The 23,337-nt window shown below is 42.0% G+C and overlaps 1 protein-coding gene across 2 annotated transcripts in view; it reads left to right on the top strand.

The window, feature by feature from the left end:
- The window catches only part of khdrbs3 (KH domain containing, RNA binding, signal transduction associated 3), a 177,932-nt gene that overhangs the window by 74,011 nt on the left and 80,584 nt on the right, over positions 1–23,337 (top strand). For both annotated transcript variants that reach the window (XM_046360875.1, XM_046360874.1), the window contains exons 2-3: positions 1,421–1,548; positions 20,823–20,939. In XM_046360875.1, coding sequence (XP_046216831.1) covers positions 1,421–1,548; positions 20,823–20,939 — 245 coding nt within the window. The remainder of the gene's footprint in view (positions 1–1,420; positions 1,549–20,822; positions 20,940–23,337) is intronic.

Here is a 23,337-nt window from a genome sequence, read left to right as displayed (position 1 = left end):
ACGTATTCACAGAACCACTGTGGAAATAAAACAGAAAACTGCGGTTTAGGTTGTTTGGTTAAAGGAGACAGCTGGGTATTATAGATGACCTAAACTGTGTGGATATTGTCCTTATAGCCATGAACCTTGGGGGTTTTCATTGGACATATTACAAATCTGTTGATACCAATAACGAGACATTGACTCATCCACGGGATACTGAATATTGCCTTGAGGACAACCAGAGCATTGAGGAACTAAAATAGACTCTCTGTAAGCCATGTTGTGAGGTCACATTAATATTAATCTGGGCTCTCCTCAGAACGGGAGGAATCTGCTCCCTCCTGGGATCTGGGATGAGTTGAGGCTTAGAAGAGATCCCAGTTTACTGATACATCTGTTATCCTAGTTAAGACTAATTTTCTTTGTCTTTCATTTTTATTCTTGTAATTCTAATGCTGTCCAGCTTCATAGAGCCAGGACACAGTCTCCTTTTCTTATTTATTTGATTGCTTTACCAAAACCGCCAACGAACTCACAGCCTATGTAATTTGAGAATCAAGATTTTAAGATGCGATGATAATAATATGCAACAATTAGAAAGTCAAATCTGGAGACAGCTTAGTTTGCCACTCTGAACTGAACACAGCTTTCCATTTCTTCCCTTTATTAGCCTGTATGCGACAAATCCAGAAGTTACACGTTTTTAGTCACTCAGAGATCATGCTTAGGCAGTATATGTCTATTGAGAATGAGTGCGTTTCCGTTGAAGTCCTCCCTCCATTACCCCAGTTACATTGTCCACTGACCAATGCTAGCCTGAAGGTTCTGTTCCCCACCCCCACCTGGCCCTTCATGGCCTCCCTAGCCCCCGCTACATGATCATTTTATTGGCTCCTGAACACAGATGTTATCCATCTCATTGAACCTTCAAGGTTATATCTTCAAATACATCAAAGACTACCCCTCTAAACGGGAGGAACCGTGACAGCCAATATTTTCCATACCCTGGAGATATACTCATCTCTCTACATGCAGACTCCCTCATTATCAATTTTCATGAGGTAAAACATGAAAGCTATTCAAATGTCTGGGAAACTCAAATTTGATCTACCTACTATTAAATTGCAAAATATCACAAACCAGACAGAGAGCTTCATCCAATGAGCACGATGAAGGACTATGATATGAACCATATCCAGTTCATTAATACCATTGCCAGAAGAGCCTATTTCACAGTTGACTGAGCAAGCAAAAAGGTGTGAGCCTGAGTGACAACAAACCAACTGTCAAACTGGCACACGTAAAGGCTATTATTTCAGTTCAACAAACTCCTTTAAAAAAAGGAACAAACATCTTTTGATCCTTTGATCACTTTTTGAATGTTTTGTCTTAATCATTTGTAGTCATTGCCTCGTCTTGCTTTTTTTTCTCCCTGTAGAAATCGAAAAATTACAAAAAGATGAAGAAAAAGAAGAAAAAGAAGAGGAGAAGTTTATCGACGTGGTCATCAACAAGAACATGAAGCTGGGACAGAAAGTGTTAATACCCTTCAAACAGTTTCCCAAAGTAAGTGCTGCTGGATTTGGGCTAGAGATTTCCAGATCATACTGTGCAACTGCAATCAAATAATGGTTTCTTTTCAGTTAGCTTCTGGGATTTTTTTCTATTTTCATTTGACTTCCAGACAGCAAGCATCTGACAGTTCACGTATTTATTTTTACACAATGAAAAGCAACCAGTATAATTAAGTGAACCGATAAGTCAATGGTACAGTGACTACAAGAAGAGATAACAGAATTGGGCCATGATCACATTTCCTTCTCCAAACATCTCATTTATGATTTTAGAACATTACAGTACAAATGACCCTTCATTTTATAGAACCCCTACGAACCCCTACCGCTCTGATCTGTCAGCTACATGACCTTGCTCACATCTCCATGTGCTTATAATTCTTTTTATTCCCTTATTCTTTCCTTTTGAAAAAGGCAATGACTCTACTTACACTTGTTTAAGGTTGCTATTTCCCGCAGATTGTTCTTGGTCTTTTAATTTGTATCTAATTAATTTTGGCACCTTGCATGTTTTCATTGAAAAGACAAACCAGGAAAAAATATGCAGGTGTGTCGAGGTCAAAGCAGAGATTTTCAGTAGACATCCAATTCAGTACCATCCGTGACCTATTTGTTCCTTGTAAATAAATAGAGAGTCCTAACAATAGGCAATAAAGAGCCAAAGAAAAAAGAGAGAGGGAGAGAGAGACCAGGAGAAAAAGACACCTGCACTTCCCTTTTTCTGATCCAACAATAAGAACAGAGCCATGTGCATACTACACTCACTCTCACTCACTCACTCACTCACTCACTCACTCACTCACTCCCACTCACCCACTCACCCACTCACACACACCTCTCAGAATGACCGCCATGTCAGGATGAAACAGCCCATGCTGTTTGAGTGATAATGCTGTGCTCATCTAGCCATGTGATGAGAGCCCTTCATCCTCCTCAGGCCTCCACTCTGAGACAAAGCTGCCAGCATCAACAGCAGCGTTTAATGGAGCCACACAGCAGCTGCATGAAAGCCAGTTCCCACAGGGTCCCTAACAGGGAGGCTAGTAGCGTAGCGGAGAGGCTAGCGTAAAAAAGGAGAAGCCTCTCACAGGTGATGATGACATCCCTCAGGTGTTCACCTCAGTCCTCTCTGAGAGAGGCTGTAGATGGATGACCTGGCTTTCAGAGGACAGAAAGCTACAGGATCTTCAACACAGTCTGCTGTGGCACCCTATTCCCTATTTAGTGCACTACTTTTGTAGGCGCGATATTTTTTTGAATATGTTTTTTACATAATGTGGTAAGTCCTATTGATAAATATAGCTATTTTGAAAGGGAGCTCTGGTTAGATATTTAGAGTGTTCTCTAACTTAAACACGCTGATTGTGAGAGCTACATTTAGTCCCTTTCTAAAATAATTACAATGACATTAATAAAGGGAGATGTAATGTCATCTAGAGACCCATCTGTGTCTCAAAGGAGTGCAGCGAAACACATTTGCTTTGACAGCTTTGATAAGTGGGGTCGCTAATACGCTGTTTAGAGCCTCAACAAGCCACCGAAGGAAGACAAATTCAATTTGTTCAATCTGACAGGTAGCAATGGGCTAGAGTGATCGCTGTGACTCCAATGGGTTTTCTCCCTGAACTACAAACATCACCTTTTGGCTTTCGCCACTGAAGTGGCTCGCTGCGTTTCCCAAAGCGACCGTTTAGACTCATGTTCAGAAGGTTTATATCCATCTTCTAAAAACACAGCTTCATAATAATATGAAACAGGCAAGGACACCAGAGAGCAGGTTCCAGATGTATGGTTTTCTCGGACAAATAAAGTTTAGCTATGAAATAAAATACCTACCTGGTTAAACGCGAGTTCAACCTGAATTATGATATTCACCTAGCAGCACAGTTCATTGCTGTGCTACGATGGAGAATGGGTTGTGCATGTTGTGCATGTCTGCTTGTTATATACCAATTTGTGCTGGAAAACAGAGAAGCTGGAAAACAGAGTAATCATTTACAGTTGTGATAAAGTATTAGTGATACAGGGAGAGTGGCTTAGAATTTATTTGTGTAAGCGGAGAGAGGATTGCAGCTAAACAGGGGAAGACAGGGACAAGAATTTGGCCCTGCATTTCATCCACACTAGACTACATCACTGCACGTACCACCGACTTAGCAGTACAGTACAGCGTTTCTCAATCACTTGTGAACCAGTGACTGGTCCTCCTCCTTTTTTTTACCAGCTCATGTTCATGTCATGACCATAGAGAGCCTTTTTATTATCTATTTTGGTTAGGTCGGGGTGAGACTAGCGTGGGTAATCTAGGTTGTTTATTTCTATGTTGGTCTGGTATGGTTCCCAATCAGCTGTTTATCGTGGTCTCTGATTGGGGATCATATTTAGGCAGCCATTCCCCCACTGTGTTTTGTGGGATCTTGTGTATGTGTACTTGCGTGTGAGTACTTCATTTACATCACGTTTCGGTCATTCTTTATTGTTTTTGTGCGTTTCATTCAATAAACATGTGGAACCCATATCACACTGCGCTTTGGTCCAAATGTTATTACGCCAATCGTGACAGTTTAAAACAAATACAATATGTAAAAACACCACTTGAGATACAACTCACCACTATAACTGTTCCTCTGTCTGGAGATACAACTCACCACTATAACTGTTCCTCTGGAAATACAACTCACCACTATAACTGTTCCTCTGGAGATACAACTCACCACTATAAGTGTTCCTCTGGAAATACAACTCACCACTATAACTGTTCCTCTGTCTGGAGATACAACTCACCACTATAACTGTCCCTCTGTCTGGAGATACAACTCACCACTATAACTGTTCCTCTGGAGATACAACTCACCACTATAACTGTTCCTCTGTCTGGAGATACAACTCACCACTATAACTGTCCCTCTGTCTGGAGATACAACTCACCACTCTAACTGTTCCTCTGTCTGGAGATACAACTCACCACTATAACTGTTCTCCTGTCTGGAGATACAACTCACAACTATAACTGTTCCTCTGTCTGTAGATACAACCCACCACTATAACTGTTACTCTGTCTGGAGATACAACTCACCACTATAACTGTTCCTCTGGAGATACAACTCACCACTATAACTGTTCTCCTGTCTGGAGATACAACTCACCACTACAACTGTTCCTCTGTCTGGAGATACAACTCACCACTATAACTGTTACTCTGTCTGGAGATACAACTCACCACTATAACTGTTACTCTGTCTGGAGATACAACTCACCACTACAACTGTTCCTCTGTCTGGAGATACAACTCACCACTATAACTGTTACTCTGTCTGGAGATACAACTCACCACTACAACTGTTCCTCTGTCTGGAGATACAACCCACCACTATAACTGTTACTCTGTCTGGAGATACAACTCACCACTATAACTGTTCCTCTGGAGATACAACTCACCACTATAACTGTTCTCCTGTCTGGAGATACAACTCACCACTATAACTGTTCCTCTGTCTGGAGATACAACTCACCACTACAACTGTTCCTCTGTCTGGAGATACAACTCACCACTATAACTGTTCCTCTGGAGATACAACTCACAACTATAACTGTTCTCCTGTCTGGAGATACAACTCACCACTACAACTGTTCCTCTGTCTGGAGATACAACTCACCACTATAACTGTTCCTCTGTCTGGAGATACAACTCACCACTATAACTGTTCCTCTGTCTGGAGATACAACTCACCACTATAACTGTTCCTCTGTCTGGAGATACAACTCACCACTATAACTGTTCCTCTGTCTGGAGATACAACTCACCACTATAACTGTTCCTCTGGAGATACAACTCACCACTATAACTGTTCCTCTGGAGATACAACTCACCACTATAACTGTTCCTCTGTCTGGAGATACAACTCACCACTATAACTGTTCCTCTGTCTGGAGATACAACTCACCACTATAACTGTTCCTCTGTCTGGAGATGCAACTCACCACTATTACTGTTCCTCTGGAGATACAACTCACCACTATAACTGTTCCTCTGTCTGGAGTTACAACTCACCACTATAACTGTTCCTCTGTCTGGAGATACAACTCACCACTATAACTGTTACTCTGTCTGGAGATACAACTCACCACTACAACTGTTTCTCTGTCTGGAGATACAACTCACCACTATAACTGTTACTCTGTCTGGAGATACAACTCACCACTACAACTGTTTCTCTGTCTGGAGATACAACTCACCACTATAACTGTTCTTCTGTCTGGAGATACAACTCACCACTACAACTGTTCCTCTGTCTGGAGATACAACTAACCACTATAACTGTTCCTCTGTCTGGAGATACAACTCACCACTATAACTGTTCCTCTATCTGGAGATACAACTCACCACTATAACTGTTCCTCTGTCTGGAGATACAGCTCACCACTATAACTGTTACTCTGTCTGGAGATACAACTCACCACTATAACTGTTACTCTGTCTGGAGATACAACTCACCACTACAACTGTTCCTCTGTCTGGAGATACAACTCACCACTATAAGTGTTCCTCTGTCTGGAGATACAACTCACCACTATAACTGTTCCTCTGTCTGGAGATACAGCTCACCACTATAACTGTTCCTCTGTCTGGAGATACAACTCACCACTATAACTGTTCCTCTGTCTGGAGATACAACTCACCACTATAACTGTTCCTCTGTCTGGAGATACAACTCACCACTATAACTGTTCCTCTGTCTGGAGATACAACTCACCACTATAACTGTTACTCTGTCTGGAGATACAACTCACCACTATAACTGTTCCTCTGTCTGGAGATACAACCCACCACTATAACTGTTCCTCTGGAGATACAACTCAGCACTATAACTGTTCCTCTGGAGATACAACTCACCACTATAACTGTTACTCTGTCTGGAGATACAACTCACCACTACAACTGTTCCTCTGTCTGGAGATACAACTCACCACTATAAGTGTTCCTCTGTCTGGAGATACAACTCACCACTACAACTGTTCCTCTGTCTGGAGATACAACTCACCACTACAACTGTTCCTCTGTCTGGAGATACAACTCACCACTATAACTGTTACTCTGTCTGGAGATACAACTCACCACTACAACTGTTCCTCTGTCTGGAGATACAACTCACCACTATAAGTGTTCCTCTGTCTGGAGATACAACTCACCACTACAACTGTTCCTCTGTCTGGAGATACAACTCACCACTACAACTGTTCCTCTGTCTGGAGATACAACTCACCACTATAACTGTTACTCTGTCTGGAGATACAACTCACCACTCTAACTGTTCCTCTGTCTGGAGATACAACTCACCACTATAACTGTTACTCTGTCTGGAGATACAACTCACCACTATAACTGTTCCTCTGTCTGGAGATACAACTCACCACTATAACTGTTCCTCTGTCTGGAGATACAACTCACCACTATAACTGTTACTCTGTCTGGAGATACAACTCACCACTATAACTGTTCCTCTGGAGATACAACTCACCACTATAACTGTTCCTCTGTCTGGAGATACAACTCACCACTATAACTGTTCCTCTGGAGATACAACTCACCACTATAACTGTTACTCTGTCTGGAGATACAACTCACCACTATAACTGTTCCTCTGGAGATACAACTCACCACTATAACTGTTCCTCTGTCTGGAGATACAACTCACCACTATAACTGTTCCTCTGTCTGGAGATACAACTCACCACTATAACTGTTACTCTGTCTGGAGATACAACTCACCACTATAACTGTTCCTCTGTCTGGAGATACAACTCACCACTATAACTGTTCCTTTGTCTGGAGATACAACTCACCACTATAACTGTTACTCTGTCTGGAGATACAACTCACCACTACAACTGTTCCTCTGTCTCTTGATACAATTCATCACCATAACTGTGTCTCTGCTTTAGACATTTTGTTTGCATCCCTGTTGTGCTGTCTGCCTGTCTCACCATCTTCTCTGCTGTCATTCTATCATGGATGACAACTCCATAGTGTCGCCCTCCCAGAGTTCAAATAACCTTGGCATGAGCCTGGACAACACCCTGTCGTTCTCTGCAAACATCCAAGCAGTGACTCACTCCTGCAGGTTAATACTCTACAACATCCGTAGAATACGACCCTACCTCACACAGGATGTGGCGCAGGTCCTAATCCAGACACTTGTCCTCTCCCATCCGGACTACATCAACTCACTGTTGCCTGTGCTCCCCGCTTGTGCTATCAAACACCTGATACTTATCCAGAATCCCGCAGCCCGTCTGGTGTTCTTCCCAAGTTCTCTGATGTCAACCCATTTCTCTGCACACTCCACTGGCTTCCAGTCGAAGCTCGCATCCACTACAAGACCATGGTGCTAACCTACGGAACAGCAAGAGGAACTGCCCCTTCCTACCTTCAGGCTATGCTTCAGGCTATGCTCAAACCCTACACCCCACTCCATTCTGCCACCTCAGTTCTCTTGGCCCTCCCACCCCTACGCTCAGCCCAGTCTAAGATCGTCTATGCCCTGGCACCCCAATGGTGGAACCAGCTTCCCGCTGAATCTAGGACAACAGAAACTGAGAAATGTTGGGCTGTGGTGGACTGGAATAGGGGGTTGGGGGTGTAGGCTCACCTCTTTTTGTTTCTCTTATCTACACTGCTCAATAAAATAAAGGGAACACTTAAACAACACAATGTAACTCTAAGTCAATCACACTTCTGTGAAATCAAACTGTCCACTTAGGAAGCAACACTGATTGACAATAAATGTCACATGCTGTTGTGCAAATGGAATAGAAAACAGGTGGAAATTATAGGCATTTAGCAAGACACCCCCAATAAAGGAGTGGTTCTGCAGGTGGGGACCACAGACCACTTCTCAGTTCCTATGCTTCCTGGCTGATGTTTTGGTCACTTTTGAATGCTGGCGGTGCTTTCCCTCTAGTGGTAGCATGAGACGGAGTCTACAACCCACACAACTGGCTCAGGTAGTGCAGCTCATCCAGGATGGCAAATCAATGCGAGATGTGGCAAGAAGGTTTGCTGTGTCTGTCAGCGTAGTGTCCAGAGCATGGAGGCGCTACCAGGAGACAGGCCAGTACATCAGGAGATGTGGTGGAGGCCGTAGGAGGGCAACAAACCCGCAGCAGGACCGCTACCTCCGCCTTTGTGCAAGGAGGAACAGGAGGAGCACTGCCAGAGCCCTGCAAAATGACCTCCAGCAGGCCACAAATGTGCATGTGTCTGCTCAAACGGTCAGAAACAGACTCCATGAGGGTGGTATGAGGGCCCGAAGTCCACAGGTGGGGGTTGTGCTTACAGCCCAACACCGTGTAGGACGTTTGGCATTTGTCAGAGAACACCAAGATTGGCAAATTCGCCACTGGCACCCTGTGCTCTTCACAGATGAAAGCAGGTTCACACTGAGCACATGTGACGGACGTGACAGAGTCTGGAGACGCCCTGGAGAACGTTCTGCTGCCTGCAACATCCTCCAGCATGACCGGTTTGGCAGTGGGTCAGTCATGGTGTGGGGTGGCATTTCTTTGGGGGGCCGCACAGCCCTCCATGTGCTCGCCAGAGGTAGCCTGACTGCCATTAGGTACCGAGATGAGATCCTCAGACCCCTTGTGAGACCATATGCTGGTGTGGTTGGCCCTGGGTTCCTCCTAATGCAAGACAATGCTAGACCTCATGTGGCTGGAGTGTGTCAGCAGTTCCTGCAAGAGGAAGGCATTGATGCTATGGACTGGCCCGCCCGTTCCCCAGACCTGAATCCAATTGAGTACATCTGGGACATCATGCCGCCACCTCATCAGGAGCATGCCCAGGTATTGTAGGGAGGTCATACAGGCACGTGGAGGCCACACACACTACTGAGCCTCATTTTGACTCGTTTTAAGGACATTACATCAAAGTTGGGTCAGCCTGTAGTGTGGTTTTCCACTTTAATTTTGAGTGTGACTCCAAATCTAGACCTCCATGGGTTGATCAATTTGATTTCCATTGATCATTTTTGTGTGATTTTGTTGTCAGCACATTCAACTATGTAAAGAAAAAAGTAATTAATAAGAATATTTCATTCATTCAGATCGAGGATGTGTTATTTTAGTGTTCCCTTTCTTTTTTTGAGCAGTGTATTTTAATATTACCAAATCCTGTGTGATCAGTATGATAATTTCTCTGCATGCCTACGGGTACATGCGGTATAAACTAAGTGTGTAAATTGACATGGCTATTGCACCTGTAGGGGTTACAACACAAAAGGACAAAGCAAAGAAAAACATGGTAAAAAAATTAAATACGTCTTAACAGGCCCACAGGCTGCCAAATTAAATAATTGTCCAGCCCATCTGGCATTTGCCAGATTTGCCGGATGACCAATCCACCCCTCGCGCTACAGTATGTAAAACAGCATGACATATTGTTCTGCAATACCTCCATAGTCATCCTTTGAGAAGACTATGGTTAGAATTTATAGGGAAATATATTTTAGAGTGATCTGGGATCATGTGAAAATGGAATAGGCTAACTGTAAAATAAACAATTTCATTGCATTTGTTTATACACTGACTGTACAAAACATTAAGAACACCTGCTCTTTCCATGACATAGATTGACCAGGTAAAAGCTATGATCCCTTGTAAATGAAGGGGAAGAGTCAGGTTAAAGAAGGATTTTTAAGCCTTCAGACAATTGAGACGGGGATTGTGTATGTGTGCCATTCAGAGGGTGAATGGGCAAGACAAAATATTTCGGTGCCTTTGAAAGTGGTATGGTAGTAGGTGCCAGGCGCACCGGTTTGTGTCAAGAACTGCAACGCTGCTACAGTTGTTTTTTCCACAATTGTGGTGGTTCTGGGGACAAACGGGGGAAGGGGTGCATCTCAATATTAAGAAGGTGTTCTTAATGTTTGGTGTACTCCGTGTATACAGTACCTTGATATCTTTGCGCTATGCTACAGTGTATCATCCCCATGCATTGTTAAGGGCTGCTAGCGTCTATGATGCTTTTACTCTACAGATGAAAGAAGAAATCAAAGGGTCTCGTCTGGTTAACAATATCTCTTCATAATCAACTGTCCTATGAAATAGGGTTTACTTTTTATGAAAAATAATAATGCATTGGTTTATGAGGAACTAAAAAGATGACTAGTGTGTTCAGAAAGCAAGGAGGGTACTGTACTGTACATATTCATAAATACCCACTGAGAGTCAATAGTCATCCTGAGTGTATATAGAGCAGACTGGTTGCAGTGTTCTAAAAATTGCAAGAGATCTTTGCTTGTATCGTGTACATGATAAACAATCAAAGCTCAAAATAAAAATAAATACTTTTGAGCCAGTTCTGAGACGTATAAAGAAATAACTCAACAAAAATATGTAAATAAACAGAATAGTGTGCCTCAGGAGGAAGATGATGTAAAGTATGGAGGCCCATTAGTCAGCCCATGGGTGCATCTAGAACGGCACCCTATTCCATATAGTGTACTACTTTTGACTGACCAGCTGAATCCAGGTGAAAGCTATGATCCCTTATTGATGTCTTGTTAAATCCACTTTAATCAGTGTAAATGAAGGGGAGGAGGCAGGTTACAGAAGTACTTCTATGTCTTTATATAATTGAGACATAGATTGTGTATGTGTGCCATTAAGAGGGTGAATGAGCAAGACAAAATATTTAAGTGCCTTTGAGCGGGGTATGGTAGTAGGTACCAGGCCCACCGAATATAGTCTGTCAAGAACGGCAATGCTGCCGGGTTTTTCACGCTCAACAGTTTCTATGTGTATCAAGAATGGGTTCATCCAGCCAAATTCACACGACTGTGGGAAGCATTGGAGTCATCCCTGTGGAATGCTTTCGACACCTTGTCGAGTCCATACCCAGACGAATTGAAGCTGTTTTGAGAGAAACTCAATATTAGGGTGTTCCTAATGTTTTGTACACTCAGTGTACTTTGTTTGCGCATTCACTGTGTAAGTGGTATAAATCAATCTCTCAACAACGAAACACCACACCATTAGCCATGAAATACTGTCCTGTTTTTCATGGCCGTACATTTTTCACACCCCTTTACTTTTTCAACATTTTGTAGCGTTACAGACTGAATTTAAAATGGATTAAATTGAGATTTTGTGTCACTGATTTACAGACAATACCTCATAAAGTCAAAGTGGAATTTTGTGTGTAGAACATTGGAGAAATTAATTATAAAAAATCAATGCTGAAATGTCTTGAGTCATTAAGTATTCAACACCTTTGTTATAGCATTCCTAAAGAAGTTCAGAACGACAAATGTCCTTAACAAGTTGCATAATAAGTTGCATGGACTCATTCCGTGTTCAATTATAGTGGTTAACATTGTTTTTGAATGACTGTACCCCACACATACAATTATCTGCAAGGTCCCGTAATTAATTTTGAGCACAGATTCAACCACACAGACCCGGGAGGTTGTTCAACGCCTCACAAAGAAGAGCACCGATTGGGAGATGTGTAAAAATAAAAAAGCAAATGCTGAATATCCCTTTGAGCATGGTGTAGATATTAATTTGGCTTTGGATGCTGTATCAATACACCCAGTCACCACAAAGATACAGGCGTCCTTCCTAACTCAGTTGCCGGAGAGGAAGGAAATCTCTCATTGATTTCGCAATGAGGCCAATGGTGATTTTAAATCAGTTACAGAGTTTAATGGTTGTGATAGGAGAAAACTGAGGATGGATCAACATTGTAGTTATGCCAGAATACTAACCTAAATTACAGAGTGAAAAGAAGGTATAATAAAAAATGATCCAAAACATGCATCCTGTTTGCAACAAGGCACTAAGGTAATACTGCAAAGAAAAGTGTCCAAGAAGTGTACTTTTGTCCTGTGTTATGTTTGTGGCAAATCCAACACAACACATCACTGAGTATCACTCTTCAAATGTTCAAGCATGGTGGTGGCTGCATCATGTTATGGGTAGTATGCTTGTCTAGGGAGTTTTTAGGATGTTCCTGAGTGGCCTAGCTACAGTTATGACTTGAATTGGCTTGTGGCTTATGGCAAGACCTGAAAATGGCTGTCTAGCAATGATCAACAATCTACTTGACAGAGCTTGAAGAATTTTTTGAAGAAAAATGGACAAATATTGTACAATCCAGGCATGCAAAGCTCTTAGAGACTTACCCCAAAAGACACAGCTGTAGTCATTGCTAAAGTACTACTTCAAAGTACTGACACGGGTGTGAATACATATGTAAATAAGATATTTATGTGTTTCACTGTTAAACAAATGTGCAACAATTTACAAAAAACATGTTTTCAATTTGTCATTATGGGGTATTGTGTGTAGATCGGTGAGAAAAATGTTTTAAAAAAGAGAAAAAAGAGAGAAAGACATTCTGTCTGTAACACAACAAAATATGACACAAGTCAAGGGGTATGAATACTTTCTGAAGTCACTGTACGTGCACCCATCATAAATATTTGTGTTATCACCCAAGTCCATTAGAAAGGTGTTAATTTCCAGTTTAGGCTGTGTATCTATCTCTCCTCTCTCCCCTGTGTCTCTATGTCTCTGTGTGTCTCTGTCTCTTTGTGTCTATCTCTCCTCTGTGCCTCTGTGTATGTGTCTCTCTTCTCCTTTGTGTTTCTGTGTCTGTCTCTGTGTTTCTACTCTCCTCTGTGTCTCTCTGTGTGTCTGTGTCTCTGTGTGTCTCTGTGTCTCCTCTATCCTCTGTGGCTCTCTGTGTGTATGTGTCTCTGTGTGTCTGTCTCTTCTATCCTCTGTGTCTCACTGTGTCTGTGTCTCTGTCTCTTTGTGTCTGTCTCTCCTCTCTCCTGTCTGTCTCTGTGTGTCTCTGTGGCTCTCCTCTCCTCTGTGTCTCTCTGTGTGTCTCTGTGTCTCTTCTATCCTCTGTGGCTCTCTGTATGTATGTGTCTCTGTGTGTCCGTCTCTTCTATCCTCTGTGTCTCACTGTGTCTGTGTCTCTGTGTTTCTCTGCGTCTCTGTCTCTTTGTGTCTGTCTCTCCTCTCTCCTGTCTGTCTCTGTGTGTCTCTGTGCCTCTCCGCTCCTCTGTGTCTCTCTGTGTGTCTGGGTCTCTCCGCTCCTCAGCAATGGCAGTAGTGATTTATTCTTCTGCTGTTGGCTCTGTCTGTCCTGCTGTCTTCAGCAAAATCGCTGCATGCTGGCTTTTCTCTGAACACACCTCTCCTCTCGTCTCACAGCGCAATACACACATACATACATACATACACACACACCTCCTCTCCTCCTCTCCAGCACAGTGCAGGCTAGCAGTACAGTAATGCATTCAGGAAATGATGAAAAGATGTTAGATGTTGGTCCGCCCTACCCCCCTGGGTAGCTGTGATTAATCATAGATTCGTTCCTACTGGTTGGTGTCCTCTGACTTTTTAATCATCACAGAACCCTTCATCTCTCCACCTGCTTTCTCCATCCCCTGCCAACTCTAAGATGTGCGGTTGAAAATGCTGTGGTTTTGGTTATTGTTGCTGTTAGGATGACCACTCTGCACCACGGCTCCTCTGTCAGCCATGGGGACAGCCGAAGAACCCTTTTAGATCCTAGATAACACCTTTTTTTCTAAGAGTGTATAGTGTGGTCCTAGTGTGTGTGTGTGTGTGTGTGTGTGTGTGTGTGTGTGTGTGTGTGTGTGTGTGTGTGTGTGTGTGTGTGTGTGTGTGTGTGTGTGTGTGTGTGTGTGTGTGTGTGTGTGTGTGTGTGTGTGTGTAACCATAATCAAAGCAAAGTGGTTCTTGCCAACACATGATTAAGAAGAGACTGTTCAGCTCTCATGTGGGCCGTCACTATCGGTGCCAGGCAGTACAGTCGCAGCAGTTCTGGACTGGGTTCAGATTACTGCTGTTGTTGGGGGAAATGGATTAGAGATATTAAAAGCAGTAAATGACCACAGGCCCCAGTCAGACAATGGCTGCATCCCATTACATCCTATTCCCTTTAGAGTGCACTACTTTCAAAGGTAGTGCACTATAAAGGGAAGATGGGTGCCATTTGGGATGCAGCCCAGTTTTTTACTTATTCCAAACACCCATTGAAGAAAGACTGATATGTCTAGTAAAACAGAATGACGAACACAGCAATCTGGCTGATTCTACCAGGCTAGTACTGTACTGTGGAATGTGGGTTAGAGAGGCTTTTGTTTGCATGAGTAAATATAAAGACAGGGTGGTGTTTAATGTCCAGATGAAGTTTATCTCTGACATTTAGAGGCATTAAACAGATCAGATCCAAGGCAAATATCTTTGATCTGTCTGTAAATAACTAGGCTTTAAAAAAGCACCAAACCAACAGCATCCCACAGCACAGCACCAAAACAGCACGTGATATGCTGTCTGTCTGACTGACTGACTGTCATGCCTCCTGTTATTTGTCTTAATAAAATGACCAATTTTAGGGAACGAAAAAAACATCAAACTAAAAACATGAAACGTCTAAGTAATTTCCCCGTTGTTTACATTACAGGATGTGTTCCACCCTGAATATAACAGGTGCAAACTTTCACACCTGTTCACACTCAGACGGATGTAAACCTGGCTATTTGTCAACATAATGGACTTTCAGATACCTTTGGCACCTTTTATGTAGCCTCAGCATCTGTAGACATCACCCTGTGTACAAAAGTAATGAGTGGAATTTAACTGGTGTTAGCATATATGCAGGCCTGGATACGAGCACAGTAGTGAAACTGACAATATACAGCCATATGGCCTGAGTTCACCTGAGTGCACTGCCTGCCACTGACCATGAAAATGACAGTTACTGACCAAGGCAATGACAGTCAATGACCATGGCAAGGATAGTTAATGACCAAGGCAATGACAATTAATGACCATGGCAAATACAGTTAATGACCATGGCAATGACAGTTAATGACTATGGCAATGATAGTTAATGACTATGGCAATGATAGTTAATGACTATGGCAATGATAGTTAATGACTATGGCAATGATAGTTAATGACAATGGCAATGACAGTTAATGACTATGGCAATGATAGTTAATGACAATGGCAATGATAGTTAATGACTATGGCAATGATAGTTAATGACAATGGCAATGACAGTTAATGACTATGGCAATGATAGTTAATGACTATGGCAATGACAGTTAATGACTATGGCAATGATAGTTAATGACAATGGCAATGACAGTTAATGACTATGGCAATGATAGTTAATGACTATGGCAATGACAGTTAATGACTATGGCAATGATAGTTAATGACAATGGCAATGACAGTTAATGACTATGGCAATGATAGTTAATGACCATGGCAATGATAGTTAATGACAATGGCAATGATAGTTAATGACTATGGCAATGATAGTTAATGACAATGGCAATGATAGTTAATGACAATGGCAATGATAGTTAATGACTATGGCAATGATAGTTAATGACAATGGCAATGATAGTTAATGACTATGGCAATGATAGTTAATGACAATGGCAATGATAGTTAATGACTATGGCAATGATAGTTAATGACAATGGCAATGATAGTTAATGACAATGGCAATGATAGTTAATGACTATGGCAATGATAGTTAATGACAATGGCAATGATAGTTAATGACTATGGCAATGATAGTTAATGACTATGGCAATGATAGTTAATGACTATGGCAATGATAGTTAATGACTATGGCAATGATAGTTAATGACAATGGCAATGACAGTTAATGACCATGGCAAGGATAGTTAATGACTATGGCAATGATAGTTAATGACTATGGCAATGATAGTTAATGACAATGGCAATGATAGTTAATGACTATGGCAATGATAGTTAATGACAATGGCAATGACAGTTAATGACTATGGCAATGATAGTTAATGACAATGGCAATGATAGTTAATGACTATGGCAATGATAGTTAATGACTATGGCAATGATAGTTAATGACTATGGCAATGATAGTTAATGACTATGGCAATGACAGTTAATGACTATGGCAATGATAGTTAATGACAATGGCAATGATAGTTAATGACAATGGCAATGACAGTTAATGACTATGGCAATGATAGTTAATGACAATGGCAATGATAGTTAATGACAATGGCAATGACAGTTAATGACTATGGCAATGATAGTTAATGACAATGGCAATGATAGTTAATGACAATGGCAATGACAGTTAATGACTATGGCAATGATAGTTAATGACTATGGCAATGATAGTTAATGACTATGGCAATGATAGTTAATGACTATGGCAATGATAGTTAATGACAATGGCAATGATGGCAATGCAATGATAGTTAATGACTATGGCAATGATAGTTAATGACTATGGCAATGATAGTTAATGACTATGGCAATGATAGTTAATGACTATGGCAATGATAGTTAATGACTATGGCAATGACAGTTAATGACAATGGCAATGATAGTTAATGACAATGGCAATGATAGTTAATGACTATGGCAATGATAGTTAATGACTATGGCAATGGCAATGATAGTTAATGACTATGGCAATGATAGTTAATGACTATGGCAATGATAGTTAATGACAATGGCAATGATAGTTAATGACAATGGCAATGATAGTTAATGACAATGGCAATGACAGTTAATGACTATGGCAATGATAGTTAATGACTATGGCAATGATAGTTAATGACAATGGCAATGATAGTTAATGACTATGGCAATGATAGTTAATGACTATGGCAATGATAGTTAATGACAATGGCAATGATAGTTAATGACAATGGCAATGACAGTTAATGACTATGGCAATGATAGTTAATGACTATGGCAATGATAGTTAATGACAATGGCAATGATAGTTAATGACTATGGCAATGATAGTTAATGACTATGGCAATGATAGTTAATGACTATGGCAATGATAGTTAATGACTATGGCAATGATAGTTAATGACAATGGCAATGATAGTTAATGACTATGGCAATGATAGTTAATGACAATGGCAATGACAGTTAATGACTATGGCAATGATAGTTAATGACTATGGCAATGACAGTTAATGACTATGGCAATGATAGTTAATGACAATGGCAATGACAGTTAATGACTATGGCAATGATAGTTAATGACAATGGCAATGATAGTTAATGACAATGGCAATGACAGTTAATGACTATGGCAATGATAGTTAATGACTATGGCAATGACAGTTAATGACTATGGCAATGATAGTTAATGACTATGGCAATGATAGTTAATGACAATGGCAATGATAGTTAATGACCATGGCAATGATAGTTAATGACAATGGCAATGACAGTTAATGACTATGGCAATGATAGTTAATGACTATGGCAATGACAGTTAATGACTATGGCAATGATAGTTAATGACTATGGCAATGATAGTTAATGACAATGGCAATGACAGTTAATGACTATGGCAATGATAGTTAATGACAATGGCAATGACAGTTAATGACTATGGCAATGATAGTTAATGACAATGGCAATGACAGTTAATGACTATGGCAATGATAGTTAATGACAATGGCAATGACAGTTAATGACTATGGCAATGATAGTTAATGACAATGGCAATGACAGTTAATGACTATGGCAATGATAGTTAATGACTATGGCAATGATAGTTAATGACTATGGCAATGACAGTTAATGACTATGGCAATGATAGTTAATGACAATGGCAATGACAGTTGCTGACCATGACAGTGACAGTTACTGACCAAGGCAATGACAGTCAATGACAATGGCAATGACAGTTAATGACTATGGCAATGATAGTTAATGACAATGGCAATGATAGTTAATGACAATGGCAATGACAGTTAATGACTATGGCAATGATAGTTAATGACTATGGCAATGACAGTTAATGACTATGGCAATGATAGTTAATGACTATGGCAATGATAGTTAATGACAATGGCAATGATAGTTAATGACAATGGCAATGACAGTTAATGACTATGGCAATGATAGTTAATGACAATGGCAATGACAGTTAATGACCATGGCAATGACAATTAATGACCATGGCAATTACAGTTAATGACCATGGCAAATACAGTTAATGACCAAGGCAAATACAGTTAATGACCATGGCAATTACAGTTACTGTTTTGAGAGAATAACAGGCAGGAGACATAGGTAAGGCGTAGAACAAAATAGGGCAGTTTTTTCCATCCTGTCCACTAATTAATGACCCATAGAGATGTTGGAGACAACTGTATAACTCAGCGTTAAATGGAGAGAGAGATGGTGAGCAGAAGAGAACAAGCTCTGTACTCTGTATCCTCTATCTCCCTCTCTCCCTGCTTTATCTCTCTCTCCCTACACTCTCTCCCTGCTTTATCTCTCTCTCCCTGCACTCTCACCTTGCTTTATCTCTCTCTCCCTGCACTCTCACCTTGCTTTATCTCTCTCTCCCTGCACTCTCTCCCTGCTTTATCTCTCTCTCCCTGCACTCTCTCCCTGCTTTATCTCTCTCTCCCTGCACTCTCACCTTGCTTTATTTCTCTCTCCCTGCACTCTCACCATGCTTTATCTCTCTCTCCCTGCACTCTCGCCTTGCTTTATCTCTCTCTCCCTGCACTCTCACCATGCTTTATCTCTCTCTCCCTGCACTCTCACCTTGCTTTATCTATCTCTCCCTGCACTCTCGCCATGCTTTATCTCTCTCTCCCTGCACTCTCACCTTACTTTATCTCTCTCTCCCTGCACTCTCGCAATGCTTTATCTCTCTCCCTGCACTCTCTCCCTGCGCTCTCTCTTTCTCTCTCTCTCTCTCTCTCTTTCCTCTTTCTTTGCTCTCTTTCTCTCTCTTTCCTCCCCCTCTCTTTCCTCTCTGCTTTCATTCTCTGTTCTCTCTCTCTCACTTTGCTCTTTCTCTCTCTTTTCTCTCTCCCTCCTCTCTTTTTTTGTGTCCATCTACTCTCTCTGTTTTGGTCTTTGCATGACCTTTAACATTGTCACTCAACATTCAACAGCCATATGAAAATAGCAAGGGCACTCTATGTGACTTTTGCAGAGCATTTAAACAGGGATGTGTCACGACTTCCGCCGAGGTTGGCTCTCCTGCCCGTTCAGGCTGTGCTCGGCGGTCGTCGTCACCGTCCTATTAGCCACTACCGATCCCTTTTCGGTTATCTGTTGGTTTTGTCTGATTGTTTTCACCTGTGTGTTAGTTAATTAGTATCTGTATAATATGTAGGTTGTCCCGCCCTTGTTTTTTACGGGATTCTGTCACGACTAGTCAAGGTGGGTGGAATCAGGCGCAGAGAGCAAATAGTGAATAGAGGTTTATTCTCCGGTGAACAACAATAAACACGGACAACCCAAAATACAAACAGGGTGAAAAATATCCAAAACAGGAAATAACAGACCAACCGGAGAAATAAAACACAAAAACACCGACAGCCGAAACGAAATGACAAAAACAAACAATCCCGCACAAAACAAGGGCGGGACAACCTACATATTATACAGATACTAATAAACTAACACACAGGTGAAAACAATCAGACAAAACCAACAGATAACCGAAAAGGGATCGGTAGTGGCTAATAGGACGGTGACGACGACCGCCGAGCACAGCCTGAACGGGCAGGAGAGCCAACCTCGGCGGAAGTCGTGACAGGATGACATTGACATATAAAGGCAAACTGTGGTATTGTATGAAACTTGATATGTTGAAAATATTATGTACTATTTGAACGTGACCTGTCAAATGCTGAGCCTTCTCATTTCACATAATGCTGTTATAATTGTTTGGATTATGTTTGTTAGCTGTCAAAGGCAGAAAGAATGCAGTCAGAGTGCAGTATAACTCCATCTAAATATAACACAGGTTTGTTTTTACAGTGCAGTATAAATGCAGTTAAACTGCAGTATACTGTAGTTATTCTGCAATTACTGCGTCCAAAAATCACAGTCGACTGCAATTACTGCACTTTTACTTCAATTTCAAGACTGCAATCTTTTTTGTAAAGTAAAAAAACAAAAATTTTTCCCATATAGAGAATTACATTTGACCCTATGGGCCCTGGTCAAGAGTAGTGCACTATATATGGAATAGAGTGCCATTTGGGATGCACACCTGCTACTAGGAAGATAGTTCTCATGTCAACAATTCTTGTTTAAATTGAATTAAAAGCAAACTGTTGGAGCCACCATTTGATTGACATACAAATGTTTTGTCTTTATCTCATCTGCACAGATACTCATTGAGCTTCTCTGCTTGTGTTTCTGTTTTAGTTTAACTTTGTGGGCAAACTGCTGGGTCCACGCGGGAACTCACTAAAGAGACTGCAGGAAGACACGCTCACTAAGATGTCCATTCTGGGGAAAGGATCAATGAGAGACAAAGAGAAGGTAACAGCCAAGTCATTCTCTCCCTCTCTCTAACAGTCAAACATTTCTATCTCTCCCTCTCTATCTAGTAAAAGACAAGTCCCCTCCCCTTCGCTCCCTCTCTATCTGAAAACAGCCCAATCCCATTCCCCCTCTCTACCTCTCTGTAACAGCCAAGTCCCCTCTCTCGCGCTCCCTCTGTCTCTCTACTTCTCTGTTGTTTGTGTCAGGTAAATTGAGGCAGACACCCTCAGTGGAAAGGCATCAATAACCAGCTGAGTTATTGAGGATGTGTTCTGTCTCGTTGTGTCTGTGGCAGTCTTTCTCCGTCAGTCAGTTTGTCATCATGGGTGATATGTGACATCGATGATCTTCAGTACCACACAGCACCGTTCTGTTAGATTGTTGTGATCGATTCTCTCTGACGGCACAACTCTGGAACACCTGCTGAACAGATCTGTCATGGGGATGTGCTGACCTCAGCAGACTCAGCAAGCTTCCACGCACGCACGCACACGCACGCACGCGCACGCACGTGCATGCACGCACGCGCACGCACGCACGCACGCACACACACACACACACACACACACACGCAGCTTGGCATGCTTCACACACCTCCTCCATTACTTTACCAGGGAGATTTGTGATCTATCATTGACAGCTTGCTCCAGATACTTCATGCACCTTACTTTTCAGACAAGTCATCCGTCCTGAAAAGCTCGTGTTGGGCTGTTTGCTTCAGAGTTCGTTTTGCAGTGAGAGGCCTGTATTATGCAAGACGTTTTCTAGGATGACAAGGCGCAATTCTCGCACCAAATTCTAATTGTATGGATACAGCTGTGTTCTTATAGCTACAGTACCTTCTTGTAAGCCAGTTGGAGGTGGGTAAAAGCTCAGCCTCAGTGTATGCCTTATTGCAATACATATAACTCTCATAGAATTCCTCCAATATTTGGCCAAGATTGTCATGGTCAGTTACACAGAGGAGTATCAATGAAAGGATCACAGGAAGGACACCACTGCAACAGGCTGCATCAGGCTTCTCCCTTCTCCTCCTCTGCTTTTGAGTGCGGAGCTGATGGCACCTCTGACATCCCAGCATTGTCGCCATAGACTCCTATAGCCAATACGACATAGAAGCATTCAGAGTCTCTGTCCTGAAAGTTGCTTTATTGTACATTCCTTGGGCTGGGTGATGTTAAGGGAGGCGTATGCTTCTGGGTTCATGGTTGGTGTTATGGAAACAAAGGCTAGTGGAGCTTAAAATGGATGATGAAATTACATCTAGTTGTTGACTTCCTTGTCCTCTGTCAGACCTCTCAGTCTGTAAGAAGTCATCACAATACACGGTATCCATGTTGTTGCTGTCGTGTCGTCCTGCTGTCATTCAGGATGCATAGCAAGGCATCAACTGCAACAACTAACAGCCCTCAAACATGTCATTCTCTGAGCCAAACTTTCTTTCCTATGTAGTTCCTATGGACTCTCACGCTGTTGTCTCAGGCTTTGTGCTTCTTTGTGCCTCTGTTTTTGGGAAGAGAATGTCTGTTTGATAACCAGAGTTACAGTGAGGAACATAAACAGATTCTCTATGAGGAATATCAACAAGAGGAGGAGGTGACAGCTGTAATCTCCTGCCATGGGCTGCTGGGCACCTATAGGTAGAGTGTGTGTGTGTGTGTGTGTGTGTGTGTGTGTGTGTGTGTGTGTGTGTGTGTGTGTGTGTGTGTGTGTGTGTGTGTGTGTGTGTGTGTGTGTGTGTGTGTGTGTGTGTGTGTGTGTGTGTGTGTGTGTGTGTGTGTGTGTGTGTGTGTGTGTGTGTGTGTGTGTGTGTGTGTGTGTGATTCATGTCTCTTATCTAAGCTATGTGAGGGGCCACACACTCACGCCACTCACACTCACACTCACACTCACACTCACACTCACACTCACACTCACACTCACACACACTCACACGCTGGCAGCTCCATCAGTAGAGGTACTCCAGACAGTATACACAGAGGAGCCGCTTCCTCGTAAAACACAGATTTATGAGAGAAATTTGCATCTCATTAACATACCACAGGCTCTCTTAAAACCTGGTTATTTATAATTAAATGACATCACATCAGACTCTCTGCCTTGCATGGTGCTTCTAGAGGAGAGAAATGTGTGTGAGTGTGTGTGCGTGTGTGTGTGTGTGTGTGTGTGTGTGTGTGTGTGTGTGTGTGTGTGTGTGTGTGTGTGTGTGTGTGTGTGTGTGTGTGTGTGTGTGTGTGTGTGTGTGTGTGTGTGTGTGTGTGTGTGTGTGTGTGTGTGTGTGTGTGTGTGTGTGTGTGTGTGTGTGTGTGTGTGTGTGTGCATTGCATGATTCCAGTGGAGGAGGGAGAAGGAAGTTCTCAGTAGCTAGCAGAGTAGAGGAACATCACTAGAGAAG

Source organism: Oncorhynchus gorbuscha, linkage group LG09 (assembly GCF_021184085.1).
Source record: "Oncorhynchus gorbuscha isolate QuinsamMale2020 ecotype Even-year linkage group LG09, OgorEven_v1.0, whole genome shotgun sequence".
Taxonomy (NCBI): Eukaryota; Metazoa; Chordata; class Actinopteri; order Salmoniformes; family Salmonidae; genus Oncorhynchus; species Oncorhynchus gorbuscha.
Note: the sequence above shows the minus strand (reverse complement) of the source record. Positions and strands in the feature narration are given on the sequence as shown.